Source organism: Pundamilia nyererei, unplaced genomic scaffold (assembly GCF_000239375.1).
Source record: "Pundamilia nyererei isolate P.nyererei 1_Seehausen unplaced genomic scaffold, PunNye1.0 scaffold00041, whole genome shotgun sequence".
Lineage (NCBI taxonomy): Eukaryota > Metazoa > Chordata > Actinopteri > Cichliformes > Cichlidae > Pundamilia > Pundamilia nyererei.
In genome coordinates, this window is record NW_005187442.1 from 904,114 (window position 1) to 927,379 (window position 23,266).

A 23,266-nucleotide genomic window follows, 5' to 3' on the forward strand; every position below is an offset into this window, starting at 1 on the left:
AAGCACTTTGTGACTCCTGTGTGAAATGCTATATAAATAAATGATGCTTGCTAGCTTGACTGTACACTACAGTACAGAGGGGTACTTTGCTTGAATGTACTCAGTAATTTGCCAACTACAAAGGTCAGTGTACATTGCCTCCTAGGGCAGATAGAACCTTCAGGAACTCCTCCCTCTGTTACTCTGTGTAAACTATTCAGATCCATATTTGTGCTGTAGAATTTGATTGGTGTCTCAACAGAGTTTTATGTGCATTTACCCTCCTCCACAGGCCTGAATGCACATTTGAATTGTGTGTGCGTTTGTCTTTATAAAGAGTATGTCTAAGAGAGAGAGAGAGAGAGACAAGGATTGAGCTCCCTTTCATCATCTAAGCACATGCTGGCTACATGCTGGATCTCTAACATCCACCAGGCACTTCAACCACGGCAGCAGGTGTTTATTTTAAAGACTGTTGTAAAAGTGTCTCTGGCTGCCTCTGTGTCTGTCACTCCTCTCTCTCTGATGGCCTCTTGTTCTCTGTCTGTCTGCTCTCTCTTACCCCTGAGGCCATGTATATGCATCTGCTTTTAAAGACCGTGATCTAGGTTGACACAGGCAAAACGAGTCAGGAGACACACACACAAATGCAGGCAGCAACACAAATAGATAACCAACTGTACTCAAAAAGCATCTGCAATGGGGATGGAATGCCAAAGCTTTGAGGCCTCATAGGACACGTTTGCATCAACTGAACTTGAGATTGAATACTCCAATTGGAGTAATGCATGTGCTCCCCTGTGAAAATGCCAAGAAAACTAAAAACAAGCAGATAAATGAAATGTTTTTAGCAGTTCTGCTCATCTTTTCCTATCTCGTCTGTCCTCCCTCCTCTTGATCACAAGCAGCTGTTGAGGGCAGTCTGCGATAGAAGTTGCCTCCTAAAATCTATTTTTGGAACTGATTCTAATAATAGTCCATATTAAAATAGTGTCAAAACTCCCCTTAGGTGGGAGACATTTGGCAAGTGTATGGGTGGGGTATAGAGCCTCTACTTTTTGGTATTAACCAAAATTCACCCATGTACCTATTTAAAAAGGTGTCCATAGCCAGTTATAGACAGTATTTTATGATAGCAACATTTCTAATTCTGTGTCAACTAAAGTGTAATGTTTGAGAACTGCTTTCAAAAAAATTTCAAACAATACCCAGCTCACACCCTGCGTTTTGGTAGTAGACTAAACGAACCGTGTGTAGTCTCATCCATTTGTGTGTGCAGTGTGTATTTGTCATGATAAGACCGATGACGGCTGACCCAGACCTCACTGTTATTATCACTGTGCAGGCCTGACCACTAATATAGCCCAGCGCTCTGTCAGCACATGGAGAAAAAAATACGTATTTAAATACACAAGAGCAAGTCAACTCCCACACTTCAATTTAAGCACGATGGTGCTTAAGTTATCATTAGGTTTTTGTCTCTGGAATACAGAAGGCTATTACTTAGTCTGAAAGCTGTCAGTTATGATTCACTCTCACTTTGGGTTTGTGTAATTACCTGACAATGACAGGGCACAGGAGCACATATGATAGACAAGTGCTATATGAGGCAGGTGGTAGTGTTTAACCAGAATGATAAAGAGGGAAGAATCAAATCACAGAGCATGTAATGAAACGCAGATGCTGAAACTTTTGTGTTATGCTGTTATGAGTGTGTATTCTATTGTTTAGAACAACGGGCTGTAATGTAATTTAGTCCATTCTAGTGTTTACTGAAAAGACTGTGTGTTATACAAAGGTCTTAAACACTGCATTGGACTGTGAGGTTATACTGTCACAGGGTCCTAATGCTCTTTTCTCACAATTGCTACGTTAACTTGCTAAATTGTATAGTTCTTCTACTCTGAAGCTGAGGCTTTGCACTGATTTTATACTCAAGAAAAGCATTAATCTATTACTCTGTTGAGAAAAAGTGTGACCACAGTTTGGATTAACAGCAGCACACAATTGGATCATACCTTTAAAGCATTAATGACAGAACCATACTATCTTTGTACTCACTGCTCTCTGTTTGCTCCTTAGTTTTATGGAGTTCAATGAGATTCATTCAGTGCCGACTTCAGTCAATCTTTGAGAATTCGTCTTTGGTGTGAAGCAGTGTCTTTCTAACTTTTACTGTACGACACTTGCATCTCATCCACTTTTATTATTCCTGATTTTTAAATTCCTTAATTTAAAATTAACCTCTTATGCATTGTGTCATATATACACTGACCAGACACTTCACTAGGTACATCTTGCTAGAACCAGGTTTGAACACCTTTTGCCTTCAAAACTGACTTCATACTTCATGGCATAGATTCAACAAGATGATAGAAGCATTGCTCATCGATATTTGATAGAATCACAGAGTTGTTGCAGATTTGGACTGAAATCTGGTGACTCTGGAAGCCGTTTGAGTACAGTGAAGTCATTGTCATGTGCAGGAAACAAGTCTGTTGATTTGAGCTTTGTGATATGGTGCATTATGTTTTTTATGGAAGCATCCAACAGAAGATGGGTACACTCTAGTGTTCAAACAATGCTCAACTGTTATTAAGGGGCGTGCCAAGAAAATATCATCCACATCACTGAACCACCAAAACTGGCTGAATCTGTTTATAGAACGTAGGACTGATTCATGCTTTCATGTCATTTACACCAACTACATGACCCTACCATCCAAATGTCAGTGCAGAAATCAGACTCATCTCTTCAGGCAAAGTTTTACCACTCTTGGTCCAATTTTGGACTGGAAAAATGAATTGTAGCTTTAGTTTCCTGGTCTTAGCTGACAAGAGTGGCCCATGGTATAGTCTTCTGCTGCTGTAGCTCATCTGCTTTAAGGTTTCACATGTTGTGTGTTCAGCAATGCTGTGATGAGTGGTTTGAGTTACTGTTGCTTTCCTATCAGATAGAAGCAGTTTGGCCATTCTCCACTGACCTGGGGCATCAACAAAGCATTTTTCCACAGAGGAAACCTGCTCACTGGATATTTTCTCTTTTTTGGACCATTCCCTTTAAACCCTAGAGATGGCTGTATGAGAAAATCCTAGTATATCAGATGAGCCCATCTGGCACCAACAACAATGGCACATTCAAAGTCTCATAAAACATGTTGCTACGACACTCTAATGCTCAGCTAGAACTTCAGCAGGTTGCCTTGACCTTGTCTACATGCCAAAATTCACTGATTGCCTATTTGTTTTGAGGCGCAGGTGTACCTAATAAAGTGGCTTGTATCAGTTATAGTGTTACATTTTTATTATATTAGGTCATCCAAAAGCTCAGGCTTAAGGTTGCTCTAAATGCTCTGTTTCAGACAGCTCCACACACCTGCTTGCTGGTCCTTTTGTTTGCAAAGGGGAGCCAATCAGAAGAAAGCTGACTTATATGGAGGGTACCCTTAAATAGAGAGGAGCTCATCGTCATTATCCACTCATTTGTTGTTGATCCTATTATATCACTGACAAAAACGTTGGCTTAGTACTGATGGCATATATTCTGTTAAGGCAGGCTTACAGATCATTCCTCCATGAACAGATGGCAAGGAGGGAGCTGAAGTGGAAAATTAAAGTAATTTAATTGAGCATTTCACGTCAGTATGAATGATATTGGCATTAACTTGTCTTTTTGTCACTTTAGAGCTTCGTCTGTCACTGCTAATTTAAAGCTTAACGAAGTCTTTTGTTCAGGCGTGCAAGAGACTGAGCGAGAATGAAAGAATGTGGACTGCCAACATGCTTAGTAACTGCCAACCTTTAATAAAGTTGACTAAACAGTACACAAAGACTTACACTGATTCATTTGTATATGACAAAAAATGATAAAAAATGATCATAATTTGTCACAGTAACATCACAGCTTATCTTTCATTGAAGTAGCAGGTCCCCAGTAGACTTCATGTTGCCAAGTGTTGATTTTATTAACTGCCTTGCACAGCCAGTTGTTGCTTGCAGCTAAAGATAGCACCATTGTTTAGATCATCCTTGACATATGTTGGAACATGCTTGTTGAAAGCTGTTGCCTTTATTTCTGTCACGTGTGGATTTTAGACGGCACGACTATTTCACAACTATTTTTTCTCTCTCTGCTTTGTTTCAGTAACTCACGCCCTCTGTCCTGTATGCAAAAGGACTACGTCATTTGCTGGTCTCATCAGCCCTCTGCACACTAAAAACTCAGTATCCCATTACCTCACAACACTGACATGAAGGAGTGCGTTTAGGCGGGTGGCTTGATTTGATGATTCAGCGCTGGTCTCATCCTTGTTTGCCCAGTGGAACATCAGATAATGCTGAGCTTTTGCTGATCTCTAGTGTGGCCCGACTCTCCCACATCCAGCCAATAAAGATTTGGGAGTAGCAGTGTGTTAGGTATGTAAAGAAAGTGGGTGGAAGAGATGGTCATTTAAGTACACTTCCAGCATTAAAAGTGTGTTCTGGATAGGTGTTATAAATGGAGAAATATGTCATGTTAACATAGCAGGAGATTGGTTCATATGTAGGCTGAGTGGATCTGTTCAGTGCCTACTTTTTTATGCATGCTTAAAACTCGGAGTGAGGTCATGGGTGAAGATATAAACTCTAGCATGTGTCTGTGTGGGGTCTGAGGGGATAGCTCCACAGCTGAGTGATTTTCTCACTGATTGTTATGACCCCCGCGCTGTCAACAGAGCATCTATTTCTATCTCTGAATCTGTGTGGATGATGCCAACTGTGTGTGTGGACTGTTTAAATATCCCACACGGCTGGGATTTGGAAGTTTAACCAATGGTTGTGGTGAAGTGAGAGTGTTCATGTTGAGGTCCCATGCCGGGGCGTCTGTGTGTATGTGTGTTTGCATACATTAGCATTTGTGGGTATCTCACAGCAGAGGGTTGTGTGTTATCCATTAGAGTAAGTGGGGAAAAATTCTACGCAGGGTTTGGGGTTTTGAGCTGTTCCACTCTCTCCATTCTGGAATGCATTCCCAACCCACAGTATCCTGACTCTGGATGCTTTTAGACTGTATCACCTTCATAATGGGTCTTACACAGACTGCATACCTGCATTATTGCATATTAGAAAAGCTTCATCAGGACATGGCCTTCGTTTATTTCGAGCTTTAACAATCCACACTGACAAGATAACTTGACGCAACTTTTTGCATTATTCATTTAAGCATCTGAGCCAAAACATAAAGCAGAAAAGGTTTCTCCGCCCCTCCAAGATGTGAGGTTTGATTCTCAAATTTTCTCAAAGTTTTTTCAAATTCTTAATCTGTTTTTTTTTTTTTATGTTTTTCTAGGAGAAGGGGAAATACATGCAGTAATTTATTGAAACATCTGAAAGCATACATGGAAATAAAGTACATGAGGCAAAATTCTAACAAGCTTCCTGAGGGACAATAAAAGCTCTTCTCTGGATGTCGCCTGCCCTTTGTCGCATTCCCTATAAAGATGATCCCATACTGCTTACTCAATGTCAGGGTCTGGGAACTCAGGAGGGTAATCCATGATTGATAGTGTTCGACTGTGTGTTTTCCTATGCACGTATGCTTTTACAGCAATATGTTTGAGGATGTTTGTCATGCTCAGAAATTGAGTCATTGCCATTTAGATGCTTTCCAAATGATGCCGCATGTTGGATGGAAATCTGACAGCACTTTTCAATGAGTTTTGGCAAGATCCCCAAAAGCATTGGCTGAAATTCAGCCCCAAACCATGACAGAGCCTCCAGTGTGTATCTCTTGAGTTAGGTGCCTTTTATGCTTGAATGATTCATAGGTCATGTTAGGTGGCCTTACAAACAAATAAAATACCCAAGTCACATAGAAGGACTAGATTGAAAATGAGTGAAAAAGCAGCCAATGTCCAAAGAAAAACTTTGAAAGACATTTAGAAAGACTCAAGAATTATTCTGAGCACAAAGTAAAGTTTAACATCTTTAGGTTCTGTATTTTACAGGTGTGGGAGGCAAAAAGTGGTTGTTTTGTGAAAACTAACCTTTTAGCATGTCTTTGAGCTAATGTAGCATAAAATGTAAATTTACAGCTATTCTGATAAATGTAAGACTTACAGCATGCATCATAAAACAGTCAAGTTGTGTAAATTTGATACCATTTATATTTAATGAACTAAAACCACTGGCATTCTCCTTTATGGATACCACAGTCTCATTGTGCAGTATTTTTGTACACACATGCATGTACACTGCTACTGAACCTAATGGAGTAATATAAGAAATTTGGATTCCTCAAACTCACATAAAAAGGGAAGCAGAACCAGGAAAGGTCTTCGGTGTAGACCACCAGTCCCTTGGTAGAGTTCACATTACTGGTGCAAAAGCTGGTCTACTTTGTATACACAAGACGAGAATGAGTGTGTTAATCATGCTCACCGACACACGCGCTCTCAATCATGCAAGCACGGGGATATTTAGAAAAAAGAAAACATAAATTTTCACAGTGTGAGGTCGAAGTAGTGCAAACATGGCTGTAAGACCCCAGCTTTGTATTACACTTACGCACTTATGTTGTTTTATACCATTCTTATCTGAAAAATGCAAAATCATGCTGCATATTGAATACTGGCAGCCTCCCACACTGCTATTAAATGTGCTCTCTCTCTCTCTCTCATTCACACACACACACACACACACTCATACTCACACACACACACACAGTGATACCCAAGCTCAATAAGCTGCTGTCAGCTGGATGGTGTTAGAGTGTTACGCTGTGGGTTGGAGAGAAAGAGCAAAGGGAGGGAGAGGTGGAATGCAATCTCAACACCTTCAGCTTCTGCCCTATTCACCTTGCATGTTATTTTGCAGGAATGCCATTAGCTAAGTGAAAAATGACTGTGTGTGTGTATGTGTACGAGTTGGTGGATGGCTTCATGAGTATGTGCATGCAGATGTCTGTCTACATGCCTGCCTGTGTGGGAAGCAGAGACTTGAAAGGACATAATAGAACATTAAAAGCATTTTGTGAATCTGAGTGTCCATAAACATTGAGTTTTTTGAGGCACTGCCTTTATTTGTGTATCAAGTGAAAGTGGAGCCTTAACCAGCACTTTAATGTCGTAGATTAAGTTGGCACTGGCTGTGTGCTGATGAAAACCAGACGTTTTTGCTCAGACTTCCTACACACATGCACACGTGTGCGTGCACATTGTGTCAGTCGACTGGTTCTTTTGAAGAGTCCATTTAAGAAAAATGTATTACCCAATCTGTTATGTGTTTTGCCATCTAACTGTGTTTATTATCCATTATACAACAGATTAAAGAGTCAAGCTATTTTTGAAATGATAAATATCTCATTTGAAACAAACTCTGGAAGTTTCTGACACGGGAAACGACTCCCATCTCTATGCAGTGTCTCCATGTCTATTTTACAGTTTCTTGCGCTCATTTTTGGGGTCAAATTTTAGGCGGCTGAAGCTGACCAACCATCAAGGATGCCCTTAAACAATACCTCAAACATCTAGTCTTCAGCAGTCTCCCGTCTAAACCCATAAAGGCAAAAGTATGTGCAAATTATTGGCCGAGGTCTTTGAGATTTACTATGGTTTAATATTTCATTATATCCCTTCTGGCTTATAGGGCTTTGTCCCAACTGTGTTCTGCAATGGTCAGCATATGGCTCACAAACACAGACACATACAGACATGCACACACTCTCTGGCCTGCAGAGCCCAGTGAAAACAAAGCTGGGCTCTGCCAGTGTAAACACAGCCCATTGTTAAGGGCACTCTTTCCCGCCTCGTATCTTCGCTCCCTGTGGCGATCCAGGGCTCTGAGAGGTACAGTTCTGGGACAGATCCCATGTAGCAGAGTTATATTAAGAAGTTCGAGGACTCATTTGCTCCACATTTATGTGACCATGTCATTATAACGAAGGCTGGAGAGTGTGATTTATGTGCTGGGTTTCGCTCCCTTGCACTCCTCTGTCTCTCTTTTACTGATTTAGTTTAAATGCTTGGCTCCTTAAGCGTGGTTTGCGGTCGCTTATTTTGAGGGGTTTTAGCTTTTTGACACTTATTTTTAGAAAGGCAGCAGTCAATATACTATACTATACTGTACCGTTTTTTGTTAGCAAATAAAGTGTACAGAAAAACTTGGCAGACTATTGTTTTGGATGATTGATGGACTGTGTGTGCATGTGCATTGGCCAGGTAATGCATCCAATTAAATAGTCTTTTGTTAGTGAGGAAAATGCATGTTTCACAGTGTGTATAAGCCAAATTGTCCCCTCTTCAGCTATGACTCTGGTCCACATGTGCAGCCAATTAGGACCAATCAGAAGCCTATAATAAGGGCGTGGCATGGCACCACGGCAACATGGCAGTGGGGGAGTTGTAAAGCCCTGTGATTAGTGTGTCAGACTGATGAGAAGGAACAAGGGAACCTGCCAGGCCAAATCTCACTTCTTAATTTTGCTTTTTTTTTTTTATATCCTCTCAGTTTGACCCAACCAAACCAGGTTAGTTTGGGCTTCTAAGTCTGATTTTTAAAAATCTTTTCTGTTGACAGATCACACACGAGATAACACAATTATATAAAGTTTTTTACAGATATGAAAATCTTATTTTCACTTTTCTACTCAAGCATTCAAAGTGCTTTAAATAACATTTTTCATTCATCATTCACACACAAATTTATACAAGTGCTTTCTATCTAACATTCACACATCAGGAGCAGCACTGATTTCAGTATTTTGCCCAAGAATATGTAAAAATACAAATATACATGTATGTTTATACAACTGGTGAGAAACTACATTGCTAATGGTCTTCTTTAAACTGAAACAAAGATCAGAAATCATTTACTGGTTGTTACTTGATGTTGAGGAGGTTAAAGTCAGACCTGTTAGATCCAAGTCCTCCAGGAACAAGAGCTGTTGAAACTACTTTAAGTGCAGTCTTTAAACTGCTGTAAGAAAAACGTCTTTTTCATGTCTATTGCTCTCTCTGTTAAATTGTCAGAAGTTAAAATGGTATAGATTGTACAGGGTGGGCCATTTATATGGATACACCGTAATAACATGGGAATGGCTGGTGATATTAAAGTCCTGTTTGTGGCACATTAGTATATGTGAGGGGGCAAACTCCTCAAGATGGGTGGTGACCATGGTGGCCATTTAGAAGTCGGCCATCTTGGATACAACATTTGTTTTTTAAATAGGAAGAGGGCCATGTGACACATCAAACTTATTGGTAATGTCACAAGAAAAACAATGGAGTGCTTGGTTTCCATGTAACTTTATTCTTTCATGAGTTATTTACAAGTTTCTGACCACATTTCCGTGTTGTCTCATTCTTCTTTGATGCACGGCACAAAAATCTACCAAGTCAACCTTAAGAAAATGGTTTGCATATTAATTTTGGTCTTAAACACCATAAATGCATCCTGCAAAGTAGAGGCAACATACTGGTTTACTTAAGCAGCCATATCCTCCATCTTTATTTATTGCTTCTTCAAAGAGAGCTCTTTGTCTGCTTAATTGTCCTGTTGTGGAAGAACAGGTTTAGTAGGAAGATCATGTAACTGTGGCCACCAGCATTTCTTATCAGACAGTACTGTCCAATATCCGATAAAGGCAAAATGTCACAGTATAATTACACAAATTGTATCATGCAATCTTTTCATCATTGCCTACAACTGGAAAAATGTGCACAAGCCGAAAGCAGCATCCAGTGCAACGGGGGAGTGTGGCCTGCTCTGCTCCTTCCTGTGCTTTGATTGGCTCTTGGATCACTGCCAAAATACGTCTCTGGTAATTTGATCAGCGTGTTTATCGTCGTCCTTTAAACAAATGCTGAATTTTTACCCCAATTTTCATGTCATAATTTTACTATTAGTACTGATGATCTCCCGGGGGGGAAAAGCAGCAGATTTGTCTTTGTGGCCGTTGTTCGCAAACAGCAGTGAAAATGTAAGAATGACCAACAGCTGGACAGACAGTCATCTGTTCAGCTGTGAACGGTCAGCCAGTCTGACAGAGCGGACAAACACGGTGACCGGAGCACGGCTCGGCCTCCGAAACCACATGTGAGCCGGCAGGAATGTATAGCCCAGTAGGTTTGTGTCTGGGTGAAACTTCCTTGACTAACAGGACACTGTTAGGTTGGGGGGTTGTGATGGCGGGGGCAGCGTAACTTTTGGGAACTTGCATGCATGGTCCGGAAGAGTGTGTGAATCATGGCCACAACGCTGTCTGACACCGTCAGTGACAGCATACTCTTGAGTATGTTTACCTTTGTTTGACTCCTAATGAAATGAATCAGCAGTTGATGTGAGTCTTAATCCTTATCAACAACAGCAACAGAAACGACAGACTGCACAGCTGTGTGCACTAGAGGGTAGAGAAGAAGATAGTTCTGATCAAAAACTGGTTGCTTTGAAAATATAATCCAGTATATTGCTTTACAAATACTGCATTGCCCTTTACCTCCTTTACCTACAAATACTCCAATACTGCATTGTCTAATTATGCTCTGTTCTGTCTTTCTTTTCCCTAAACACCCCTTCCTTGCTTTACTTCCTTCTCTTTGTAGTCCCAAAGAAGTTGCTCCACGAGCAGGGCCCCAGACCACCAGCCTACCACCCAGCACCCAGCGCCCATGACCCTAACATAGTGGGAGACAGCCCTCCTGAGGGGAGCTCAGTCAAAAGCCCTGACACTGTTCCAGGTGAGACAAATGACAACTATAGTGTATAAGCTCATACACTCTCACCCCCCACCCCCCCATGAAATGTAGTTAACGCTAAACAGGTTTGAGGCCTCTTGAGCATCAGACCTTGATCTAATTCAGGTCTTAAGTCAGAGCGTGGTTGTGTGCGTTTTCAAAGTAACACAAGTTCAACTGTTTCCATATGGATCCTTTCTGATTGATGGTACTCACAATATACTCCTTCCCAACAACCAATGATTGCACTGCATGTACAACAACCTAAGTCAGGCTTTCAAATTCCCAGAGAATGAATGACCAAGAACAACGGAATGAGAGAATGAAAAAGAATAGACGCCAGCAAGAAAGAAACTTAAACAAAGCTTTATTCATGAGCAATGGTGGCCTGCATCCAGCACACTAATTACTCTGCTAGGCTACTGGCACTGTGCTGATTAGGAGGATAGAAGAATGAATGAGCAGTTAAGAGAGGTAGAGGACAGAAGACGTGTGCTGTAGCGCTGACGGTTCCTGATGCATGAACGTCTCCTCCTTATTGCCACGAATGTACGCACTGCTCAAAAACTAACTCTGGAATAACCTTTTTTGTGAGATTGTGTGATAGCAGATAAAACAGGGCGAAGACGAGGTTTTCAAAAGAAATATTCAACCAAATAAAGATGTGATTCACTGTAAATTCAGGTGCCTTGTGCTTCTTACTTTAGCATTTCTCTTTAGTTAATGTTAGACTGCACAAAATGATGGGTATGTTGACATAGATTGAATCTTTTTGCTTGATCACCAAAGGTAGCCATGCAGACAGCAAAGGCTCCAGGAAGTCACTGCCCTCTGCCAAAAAACAGTCCAGGAAGTGGCATACCATAAAAACACTACTTACTGTATTTACTATATAACACAAGTGAGTACATACATAATTGAAGAGGCAGATTTGAACTTTTAGACTAATGCACCACTAATAAACTACTTGTATCCATTTGCTTCCCATCATAAGCTAATAAGGATATTTATATTAATCATACATGGATTAATATAAATATTAATTTTCTCATTCAATTTTGATTTCTCAGATTTTAAAAGCTTTGTGTGTTGTACTACTGCCTTGATAAATTATGCCTTTTCTATCGCTGTTATCATATATTCTTCACTCTGTACACTTATGTGCTTGTTACTATAATTCAGCAAAACTATGTGATGCTTAAGACCATGATATCATAGCTTTTAGAGGAATACCATTATATATATAAACATGGATTTCGAATGCACTCTTGTTTATTTCCTATCCTTGCAAAATTGGTTTTATGTGTACAAGTTAAAATACAGCTTTGTAAACATCATATGGCACAAACACAAACACTGAACTTTTTATTGTCTCCATCTTTGGTTCCAGCTGCTTCTTGATGTGGCATTGCTGCTGTGCAGTTCACACAGATTACTTGACTTTTCTTTTTCCATTTATTTCATTGAAGTCAAGCTCTTTCTTTGTGCATTGCACGACATGATCTTAGGTTGAATTCACTGGGATGTCGTGTTAACACACACCTGAACACACTGGACCAATGAACTGACAACACTTTTGTTTTTATAGAGGTGCTAACACTTGCTGACTGTCAGTTAATGAAGTGCATTTGATTAGCAATATCTGGCTGGTATGTATGCTCTTATTGCCTAAGGAAGTAAGAAGGGTGTCTTTAGTTTCCCACAGGAATGCTAGTCCTCTGAACACAAATGTATTGTTTCATAGAGACAACAGTATAACAACAACGTATTTTATATTTTCATTGATAATGTGACAAAAGTTGTCTGTTTTCTGTGAGTTGAGACAGATTGCGGTTGAACGTTAGCTCATGTGTGCAACATAGCCGTAGGTCCAGGTGGAAGCATTTACCTCATCAGCGAGCACTTCCAGTATAAACTGCATTTATCAGATAAAGAGAGCCCGACACACCTTAGAGACTCTACAATTAGAGGTCATTCCTGCGTGTGACAAATCACCAGAGTATGCTTACCTTCATTGACAAAAGAAATAAAGCATGTAAAAATGACTATGCAACCACACACACAGAGAGAGAGCTCAGGTCACTAAACTAAATGCTTCTGTTTATTTTGACTGTCTGAGGTTTGGTTGCTTTTTTTCAGTGGAGCTAAACTTGCAGTAGTTCCACGCTACCCCATAAACAACTACGTCAGGTAAACTAAAGGCAGCTGTAACATGAGTATGAATCCCCATAATTAATTCATGGTGCTCCTGTTTTCTCTCTCTTTCACACACTCTCTTTGCAGTGAGTGCACAACAAAACCCAGCTGGTAAACACTGAAAGAAGTAAAAAAAAAAAAAGAAAAATCTAGAGCAGGAAGTAGTCGTTCCCATCTATAAATAGAAACATTTTTTCTAAGATTTTGGGAAGCTTTTGAAATGTCTCCAGAGTACAAACTTTTCCATGTGGTTCTCTGTTTCTTAATGACCTGAGTCAGAATGAATTACAGAAAAGGATGTCGTGTTATCTTCTGAATCACAAAGCTCCCTGTGAATGTGTACGTGTGTGTGTGTATGTGTGTCTTATGCGTGACGCATCTTTTTAGAAAATTTATGCGATAAAATCTCCCCCAAACCACTGTGAGACTGTAGGCGACTGAAACTAATGTCATTACAATGAATCAGCAACAGCAGATTCTGGATTTACTGTAAAAGCATCACCATCATAATGTAACTGTACATGTAGCTGCTGTAAACTACTCATTGTGTACTCATGTCCTGTTAATTTACATTTTTTTCCAGAAAAGAAGAAACCCAGGGAGACCAACGCCGACGAGGAAAAGTCTTTTGAAAACGGAAAAGGAGGAGAAGAAAGAGAAGAAAGTCCATTGCGTCCCCCGGACATGAATCCCATCATCAACTCAACATCGAGTGGCAACATGGCCCTCATTAGTAACGCATTGGCAGCCTACACTTACATATCAGGTCGGGTAACATTGTTCTGAAATCTACTGTAACATCACATGTGTAGCGTAATCTCTGGCAGTTAGACTTTTAGAGATCTTAACTGCATCTGCTTAGGGAGTAGCCACACAGTGTGAAGGTTAATGCATTCACCTTGCAGCCTGGATAAATGGGAGGGGTGCACCAGGAAGGGTATCCGGCGTAAAATCTGTGCCGAATCGAAATATGCAGATCCAACCGCTGTGGCGGCCCCTCGGGAAATAAAGGGGCGGACGAAAGAAACTTGATCTCTTTGGGAAAGAGATACAGTTCCACCGCAGGGATTCTCGTTGCTCTGTTAGAAAACAATAAGGCTGGATCTCTGTGTTCAAGAGCATTATCAGCTCCTGGTTGCTTCTTGGCCCATGAGATTAGTGACCACGGGATTGCACTGCATGGATTGATGTGTGTAAAATCCCCGTTTCCCATTTCTTCTCACTAATAGGTGGGTAAATGTGGGCCAGAGGATGTAAGCAGCGATAATGTCTCTATACATTACACAGTGTAGGTCACCAGCTCTAAGCAGCTGCTAAAACAGTCACTGAAATAGTTTGCCTGTTTCCTGCTATAAACAGTTTATACATAGTGAAATGTGCAGCACAGAAGGTCAGATAAATACACAAGGCATGCAGTGAACATGAGCTCAGGTGGTTACTTAGATCACTTAGCTTTTAGCTTTCTCTAAAGGTTTCCTCAGAACGCAAAAAAGGTTGCATGTTAGGATTTCAAGAAAAATTCTCAACATCTTAATGGTAAAAGAGAAATGAAATTGATTATATTAATGAACAATAATATAAACAGAAGTGTCTGCAATTGAGCTGGATGCATTCAAAATGCAAATGCAAAGTACCTGCATGCAAAATGCAAGGAAGACATGAAGGATTCAAAGCTGAAAATGGCATTCATTCATTGAAAAGGGAGAGCCGTTCTCGTCTCGTACTAATGGAGCTAGAGTCACTTTGGTTTTTTCAGTGGTGAAACACAGACCCCATCAGAGCTGTGACATCTGTTGAAGATGAAAACCAGGAGTAGCAGAATCTGTAAGACATCTTAACTAAACCAAGCCACGTGAACACTTGCTGTGCAGACAATGTTCATTACACTGAGTGAAATGCATCTGACTAAACAGGTCAGGAAAAAATAAGAAACCTAGTGAGAAAGACTCAGCTTAGTGTTCGACACATTTTCCTCATAAAGTCAACTAACAATTTCCAATTTCTCTTGTACAACAGATCACCCAGAGAGGGCTGCACTATTCTTTGTCTGTGGTGTGTGTTTGGGCCTCTTCCTCACCCTCTTCGCCCTGGTAGTACAGATCTCCTGTCGCACCGACTGCCAGCCCCGCCAGCGGCCTCCCGCCAAGAAACGACCGCGTCCTCCCGACTCATCCTCCGATTCCAGCGACTCGGACTCAGACTGGGACACCACCTCAGATCTGTCGGCGCGGAGACACCGGCGCTTTGAGCGTACGCTCAACATGAACGTGTTCACGTCGGCGGAGGAGCTGGAAAGAGCGCAGAGGCTTGAGGAAAGGGAGCGAATCATCCGGGAGATCTGGATGAACGGGCAGCCGGACATCCCAGGGACACGGAGCCTCAATCGGTATTACTGAGGACTGCAGAGGGACGATTGATAGGCGCCTTACTTGACTCAAACAAAAATTTAGAACACACTTGGGTTGGAGTGGAAAGGGACAAGGCCTCGATGAAGCTTTATAAGCATGAATGCAAAAGCAGCTGGACTCTTACTGATGAGAAAAGTGGAAGGTACTGCAGACTTTTAAAGAAAGTCCTCCTTCTCTGCTGATTTGCATATTCCTCTGGGTATCATAAGCTATTCCCCTTTTGAGTAAAACAATAAGCTCCCTTTCTGTATGGTAAGCTTACCTCTTGGCTGGAGGAAGCAAGAGGTGAAAGGCTGCACTGCCTTGCCCATGACCTCCGCAGGCCTTTTTGAAGTGGGGATTTATGGGTTAGCTGCCTTAGACATACATAGGCCTGCAGAGACTACATGGTGACTGAAGGACCAAGGCCTCAGACAGGTCTGTTTATACAGAACCCCAGGCAGCTGGAAGAGACTGTGACACTTACAGCTTTATGCTCTGTACCCTCCAGTATTCAAGTGTGAACTTTAGCAGAGGGGTAGCATAAAGCAAGTGCACTTGACAATGTAAGATAATCTTTCCACAGAGAATAACCATGCTGCCTTTTGAGCTTTATAAAACCAAAAGATATTTTTGTGGAAATTCATCTCAGCCCTTCTGAAATATATTTTAAAATATTTAATAGTTTATTAATGTTGCGTATTTTTGTTGTCAAGTATGGTTTATTATGAGATATTTTTATACTTGGCGAAGGTTGTCTGGTCTAGCACCTCAGGGATGCAATCCTAGTGTTTCTGTGTTTGGTTGATGTTTGTTTTGGTTTTTTTTGGCTATTAAGAAGGGGATCGGCCCATTTAAACCGCTGTGCCAGCATTTAAAGAGAAGAACTAGAAAAATCATATAAAGAGCCTCAAAGAGGTTTTAGTGATTTTTAAACCTTATTTTTGATACAGTATGTTTAACTCACAGTGCAGTGCCTTTTCCAACTGTTACATCTCTTTGTCAGAAATGAAGCTGATGAGTCTCTCTGTAACTGGTCAAATTATTTATTGATTGGAAATCATAAATTCATCTCGTTGTATGCATATTCCCTTTGCTGAGGTGGACCATGTGTAAAAGCTGAATGTGTCTGTTAAACATTGCACTTCTCCCCAGATGTAAATGTGCATTACCAGTAAGTGCCAATTTCTATCAGTGACTTTGCTACAAAATATTTTTATGGTCTTGTCTCGTGACAGATGTGTGAATTTCAGGTCTTGCGCTATCTGTGTATTCATTTCAAAGATGCTAAACAGATGCCCGTGGAAACCAGCGCTGCAGAAAGTGGCGAATTATGTCGCCACTTTAATCTTATAACCAGTTGTCAGTCCAGTTCTGCTCGTGCTTCCCTGACTTCAAGCGTAGAGTTAGTTTTCATAAATCAGTTTGGTATTTTTGTGAGCGTAATTAAAGAGTAAACAGGACATATTAAGGTCATTTTCACAACACTCCCTCCACCATACATACACCCTGCACTTCTCCTGTTTTTTTGTTTGTTTTCTAACAAGGATATTTGTTGTGTTTAATTTTGAATGGGATTAAAATGTGCCAATAACTGGTGATGTGAGAGACCAAAATATGACTCCTGTGCTTGGAATAAACTGTGTTAAAAAAAAACAAACATGTCTTTTTTTTTTTCCTTCTGCACTTTCTTCTGAAAAAAACACGCTGCAACTGTGTACACTGACCTATATTTTTGAATTTAAGACTATATTGTGAGTGTCAGGAGAAAGAAGACGCTTTAGCCCAATTCCAGTACTGAGAATACAGGGAGTTCATACATAATACGGATTTACACAAGGAGGTCATAGACAGCATGAAGGAGAACTTGTGAGCCAGCGGCTCACTGGATCTGTAAGATTTGTTATTGAGCGCCACCTTGTGATGAAGATAGATCTCTACAGTGTGTTTTAATGCAGCACATAAGGAGTGAAGTTATGACTGCAAATCACTTTGGCTAGCTATACAAAGTCAGCACAACTATATAGATAAATGCATTGTTTTATTGGATATAACATAAAAAAATACTTAAAATAAAAATGCAAATTAAAAAAATAGAAATTATAACAACTTAATATGAAACAACTGAGGTTAATGATTTTATTTTTGCCGTGTTTATTCCTTTGTGTTTGTGTTTGCCGCTGTGAATTTCAGTATTTCCGTGGGGTTTTTACCGCGAAATTAAATCTGTTTTAGGAAATATTTGCTTTGTTTCCACTGAGACGCTCCTGTCGTTACCATGGATACTATAAACTTACCACGGTGAGAGCTCTCGTGCAATTTTACACACCAACGAAAACGGCTGTTAAATCCACAAATTACACAATTCCCACTGCTAACATCTTGTGCAGAGGAGGAAATCTTTTTAAAAAAAATAAAAAATATCAAGACTGGAAATGTCTTATACCGGGAACAGCCACGGACTACCATTTCTACCGGGATATACATTTCGAGATGTGACGGTAAGAATATGATTAAACAAAACTATAGGGTTTGCTTAGTAGTTTGAAACATTAACGATTGACAGAATTTTAATTTTTTTTTTTTTTTGAAAATTATTAATTATTATTTTTTAATAATGCAGGTGTCTTCTTACATTCCTCCACTTGTTAGGTTGTGTTGCTAAGGTACTAGCCAGCTCTCGAGTGACCTTTAAAACATCTCTAAATGTTCTCTAAAGAGTCTTTGATAATTATTAGTTATTTTATAAAGTTATTTTATTTTACCAAGCCCTAATAAAAATGAACAGCAATGCTTTGAATCATAATAACACATAATTATTATTTTTTCATAAAATTAACAAATTCACTGTTGACAGTTAACACAGAGAGAATTTATCTGTATTTATTTATTTATTTGTTCTTGCTTTACTTTAGGGATGTTATTGTTATTTTGTTTTCCTACAGGCATAGCGCTCAATACTTGATCTACAGTACTGTTCAGTAGTCTTGAGCCACCCCTCGGAAATGAAAAATGGGTGCAAGAATGTATTGGAACACGTGTAAACATACATGGGAATACAGTACTGAAGGCAAAAACAGAGTTTGTACAATTCTAATCACCTTGAAAGTCAATATTTGGTCTGAGCACCTTTATTCTTCAACACAAACAGAACTCTTAGGCAACAATGCTTGTCATTTCTTTAAGTAGTCTTCGTGAATAGTTCCCCAGGCCTCTTGGACGACATTTAAAAAATCTTCTTTGGATTCTAGCTGCCTTTTGTTACATTAACAGGGGTGGTAGCTCAGGAGGTAGAGCAAGTCATCTACTAATTGGACAGTTAGTGGTTTGATCCCTGGCTACAAGTATGGCCAAATATCCTTGGGTAAGATACTAACCCCAAGTAGCTCTCCAATGTGAGTGATTGGTTTATAGAAAGCACTTGGGTGGATGATGTTGGATTGTAGGGAATAGAAAAATGCCATTTAAAAAATTATCAGAACACTGAGGTCTGGACTCTGGGGAGGCCAGTCTATCACAGATTGTGCTACCTTGTGTGTTTTTCTATCCAGTTATGCCTTCACCGCATTGGAAGTGTGTTTTGGCAAAAAGAAAAAAGAAAAAAAAGGTTTCGGCAATTTTATGGATTGACATGATTGATCAAAATCGGTTCATAATTCAATTAATTTTGACACCGCTGTCTGAAATTCAGCCCCTAACCACGACAGACCTCCACTGCGATTTACTCACGGGTGCCTAGTAAACTGTGTTACTGTATTATGGGAACAGATGATGTGTTTTTGTGACGGTATACTAGTAAGATAACTAGAGATATATTTTTAGATCGGTATGTTGTACAGTTTTCTGCTATGTGTAGGCAACACAAGGTCATTGCTTGAAGTAGGTGTCTTTTTTAATGCTTCAGTCATTCAAAGGTCAATGTCAAGTGGGTTAACAATTAAAGAATTCCTCTAAAAATGGTCAGGAACAAGGACTTGAATTAAAATCCTTGAAAAAGCAGCCAAAAGAACAATGTGAAAAGACCTTAAGAAAGCCTGGAGAATTATTGGCTACTTGGAACAAAATATACACGGGTGGCTCAAGACTTGCACAGACTACTGTAACATTGGACAGAACACTCCCATATTGGTATTTAAGTGTAAACTGCATCAATTAGTGATAAGTGCTTCATGTAATTACGTTTCTGTCTGTATTTACCTGAGCTAATTTATTTCTTCCTCTGTGTTTGCAGAAGTCAGCCTTCCATCGACCCCAAACTCTGAGCTATAGGAATGGCTATGCTCTGCCCCGACGTCCCACTGTGGGCATTGGCAACGACCCTCTTTTATCAGAGCAGCTCACTCAACAAGAGATTAGTGAGTTAGCCTTCGAGACACCTGACCTTACTTATTGCGCCTTTGGTAAAAGAGTACATGAAGACTTCATCCCTGCTCATGTGGCCCTTGACAAGAAGGTCTGGTAACACCTATAGTTGTAAAACTCATAAAAACATAAAGATTCCTCATCTGTTATTCATCACTACCACCTGTCTTGCAGGCGCTGCGCTACTATGGATATTTTATGGAGGCTATCTTGTATTCTCCTGAAGAGCAGTACCGTGTGCGCCCTGTGGTAATTTACTATTACCTAGAGGATGACAGCATTTGCATCATCGAGCCCACAGTAGAGAACTCTGGGATACCACAGGGAAAGCGGATCAAACGCCACCAGTTGCCCAAGAATGAACGTGGAGAGCATTACCATTGGAAAGATCTCAACCTTGGTATGGACCTGGACGTGTATGGGGTCAAATACCGCATCACCCAGTGCGATACCTTTACTAAGGTACAACCTTATGTGTTTGAATGCTGTGGAAATGAAACTATGCATTAGAAGTCTGCTGTTATAAATACACTTCCTGTGTGTTCTGATCTCTCATTCTTCATACAGGAATTCATGGAAAGTGAAGGCATGATTGTCAATGACCCTGAGCCAATGCCAGCGGATCCTTACATCATCCGTCGTGAAAACCCTCCACCGTGTCACACTACACCTTCCACATTTGATAATTTGCACAAGTTTCTCAACATGGACCGCAAGGTGAATGAAATTCAGTCCTTTACAAGCTGACTGTGTAACATTTATCACGTTTAGCACTGTCACATCACAGCAACGTCCAAGGTTTGAATCCACCGACCTTGATTTGTGTTAGAGTTCTAATAAGTGCTAGAAATTAAATTCCTTCATGGGGTATCCCTGCCATAAAATAAATGGCAGATATAATAGAGGCATGCCTGTATTTGTAGTTTCATTCTTCTACACTTTTTTGGTTAGGTGTTACGCTTCTTCACTCTGTGGGATGATGCTGACTCTCTGTATGGGGAGTCCAGGCCTGTTACCATTCACTATTACCTGGTGGATGATACAGTGGAGGTCGCAGAGGTCCACCAACCGAACAGCGGCCTGGATCCCTTCCCCATCCTGATGCGGAGGCAGAGACTACCCAAAAAGATCAAATCAGGTTTGATGCAGTACTGTGTGTTGGTTAAATGTGCATTTAACCGATTTGATTTGATACAGTGCAGTAAAGCGAGTTATGTCATCAGTTATGTTTTTTTTCTTGCCTACTTTATGTATGACATAAACGACTTTATGCAATGATGACAAAACTGATGACATGTTATGTAAAAAGATTAATTACACTGGCTTCTACAAAGTACTCGGTTTTCTAGATACATCAAAAATACACAGAGACTGTGATAATATTTTGTATATTTAATTTTGACATTGTTGTACTCTTGTTTATTTGTAGAGAACTTCCCCAGCGCAGTGATGGAGGTCTCAAAGCAAGAGGTGGATGAGTATTACTCCCCAAAAGACTTCCAGGTGGGTCAAAGGATGAAACTACTGGGGCGCAACTTCCTGCTTTATGACTGTGATGGCTTCACTAAAGAATATTACCAGAAGAACCACCCGGAAATGGAGATGAAGTCCATAGAGATACCAAAGAAGGTTGATATGCCTCAAGACTGGAAGAAGGTAAATTGAACTGTATATTTAACCTATTTTTGTTTTTTATGTTGGAACAATTTTAATTTAAACTGAAGCCCATCTTGGAATGGGATTACACCAGACAAAACGATTATAAACTACATCCATCTGTGAATTTGACGTTCATTATAATGTCAGCGATACACACACATCTTATACAGTGATGACGCATCATACTGACAGAATCTGTCTGCAGATAGTCATATAAACACCCGATAAAGCTCTAAAAACTACCTTTGAGGTAGTTTCTGCTATAGTAAGTGTCTCAAGGACCTAATTTTGCCATGATTGCATACACACAGACAGATTCAGAAGGTAAAAAGCAATTCCAGCCATGCTGTCAGAGCTAGACTGTATCACTGAGGAGGCATGCTTTATACCGCTTTAAGCCAGACCAATTCAAAGTGATAGAAAGGCAATAGTAGCTCAGTTAAGCAGATGGACTACAGCAGCAGAAGTGTATATGTTTTTGTACATTTGTGTCTATTTCCTTCTCTCTTTCTCCATGCTGTCCATGCTTACAGACAGTTCCTCCCTACAATGGTTTTGGTTCACTTGAGGATTCTCTTCAGAATTGTTTGCGTCTGATTCCCGAGCCTCCCAAAGTGAACGTGGTAAAGATGCTAGAGAACGACCATAAAGTGTTGCGCTACAGTGCCAGACTGGTGAGCAACATTTAGCAGAGCATTTGTAGCAGTTCAAAAGAACTGAATCACTGAAAGTTACCAAAAGTAGACCATTCTAATGAGATTAAAAAAGCCCAACCTTGCTCCTCATTCTGCAATGGACAGGGTTTGCTCAGAAACACTGATTAGAGACACTTTTACTCCTCAGTAAAAATTTAGTTAAAAAAGGGGTGATTATGCAAAAAGCTATTTTTTATTTTTACACCTTGGTTAAGCCCACCTATGTTGCATTCCAGGACTCCCAGAATCCTGAAGATGAAGACCGCCGTTTCATCCTGTCCTACTTCCTGTCCAATGACATGATCAGCATTTTTGAAAAGACCACACGCAACTCTGGTGTCATTGGTGGAAAATTTCTGGAAAAGTCCCGTGTCCCCAAGCCGGGCTCTACTGTAGACAAACCTGCGTACTACTCACCTGCAGACTTCGCTATCGGGGCCACTGTGGAAGGTAACAGCTGAAATCCTATGTTAATCAGGACTGGGATAACAAACATGCCACTATCCAAACTTCTTTTAAGCATGTTTCTGACTTAAATTGAAAATGATTATATATTCCTTTTTTATACAGTAACATTTCTCAGTTATGACATTTTAAATGTTATCTTTAGTATAATATCAAGATTATAAAATTTACCTTTGCCCGCTTTCAGTTTTTGGTCACCGCTTTGTGTTGACTGATGCCGACCACTATGTGCTCAAATACTTGGAGTCTAACTGGAGTGACATCCCTTCCAAGACGCTGGATTCTTTGCGGCAGAAGCTGGGTGTGGAAATTCTAACTACCCAGCCACCTGACCAAGATGGGAAAGACTATACCAGCCATTTAGACTAAATTATTTGTCAATGATACCTTTGTGCAGGTAGGTATCTCTTTGGAAAAAATAAATGCTAATTAGTTCATGCTCATCTTAATTGCCAACCCCCCCCCCTCCCCTCCTTTCTCATTGGCAGGTGAAGCAACAGAGCAGTTTCTTTGATGTGAAGACATTCCTTATTTCAGAGTTCTTCTTCTGCAATAAATCTACTGTAAATCAAAGCCTTTACTAAAATTTCCTTGACAATTAAACAATCAACATGACACCTTTCAAGTGATACCTTACAGTGAGACAAATGATAAATACAGCGACCTTTTGTTGTTGCTTTAAAATGAACCTTATGGCGTCTCTAATGAGGAGACTTCAAATTTGTCCATTCATACACCATAAATTCCAACAAGTGATTATTCTTTTTTCTTTTTTTTTTGTAGTTTTGTTTTAAACACATGTGGTGCATAAA

General features: G+C 40.2%; 2 protein-coding genes across 4 annotated transcripts in view; both read left to right on the top strand.

Annotated features, from left to right (window-relative positions):
• Window positions 1-16,913, top strand: part of eva1aa (eva-1 homolog A, regulator of programmed cell death a) — a 72,426-nt gene extending 55,513 nt beyond the window's left edge. For 2 of the 3 annotated variants that reach the window (XM_005731022.1, XM_005731023.1), the window contains 3 exons: window positions 10,559-10,693; window positions 13,470-13,652; window positions 14,903-16,913. In XM_005731022.1, coding sequence (XP_005731079.1) covers window positions 10,559-10,693; window positions 13,470-13,652; window positions 14,903-15,282 — 698 coding nt within the window. In that variant the 3' untranslated portion in view covers window positions 15,283-16,913. Of the gene's footprint in view, window positions 1-8,470; window positions 8,485-10,558; window positions 10,694-13,469; window positions 13,653-14,902 lie in introns of those variants that run through there. The other variant, XM_005731024.1, reaches the window with a different exon arrangement.
• Window positions 16,914-17,550: 637 nt separating this feature from the next.
• On the top strand, window positions 17,551-23,027 carry efhc1 (EF-hand domain (C-terminal) containing 1). The gene is made up of 10 exons (XM_005731025.1): window positions 17,551-17,774; window positions 19,505-19,726; window positions 19,810-20,097; window positions 20,203-20,352; window positions 20,587-20,773; window positions 21,065-21,291; window positions 21,828-21,968; window positions 22,226-22,439; window positions 22,642-22,851; window positions 22,943-23,027. Exons 1-9 carry the CDS (start codon window positions 17,709-17,711, stop codon window positions 22,821-22,823), a joined length of 1,677 nt encoding a protein of 558 aa, XP_005731082.1. The 5' UTR covers window positions 17,551-17,708; the 3' UTR covers window positions 22,824-22,851; window positions 22,943-23,027.
• Window positions 23,028-23,266: the final 239 nt, after the last annotated feature.

Bases quoted from the DNA above. Each gene is read 5' to 3' on its own strand.
- efhc1 (XM_005731025.1), top strand. From the start codon at position 17,709: ATGTCTTATACCGGGAACAGCCACGGACTACCATTTCTACCGGGATAT. The intron at 20,098-20,202 runs GTACAACCTTAT...TTCTTCATACAG, and splicing joins AGTGCGATACCTTTACTAAG to GAATTCATGGAAAGTGAAGG. The intron at 20,353-20,586 runs GTGAATGAAATT...TTTTTTGGTTAG, and splicing joins TTCTCAACATGGACCGCAAG to GTGTTACGCTTCTTCACTCT.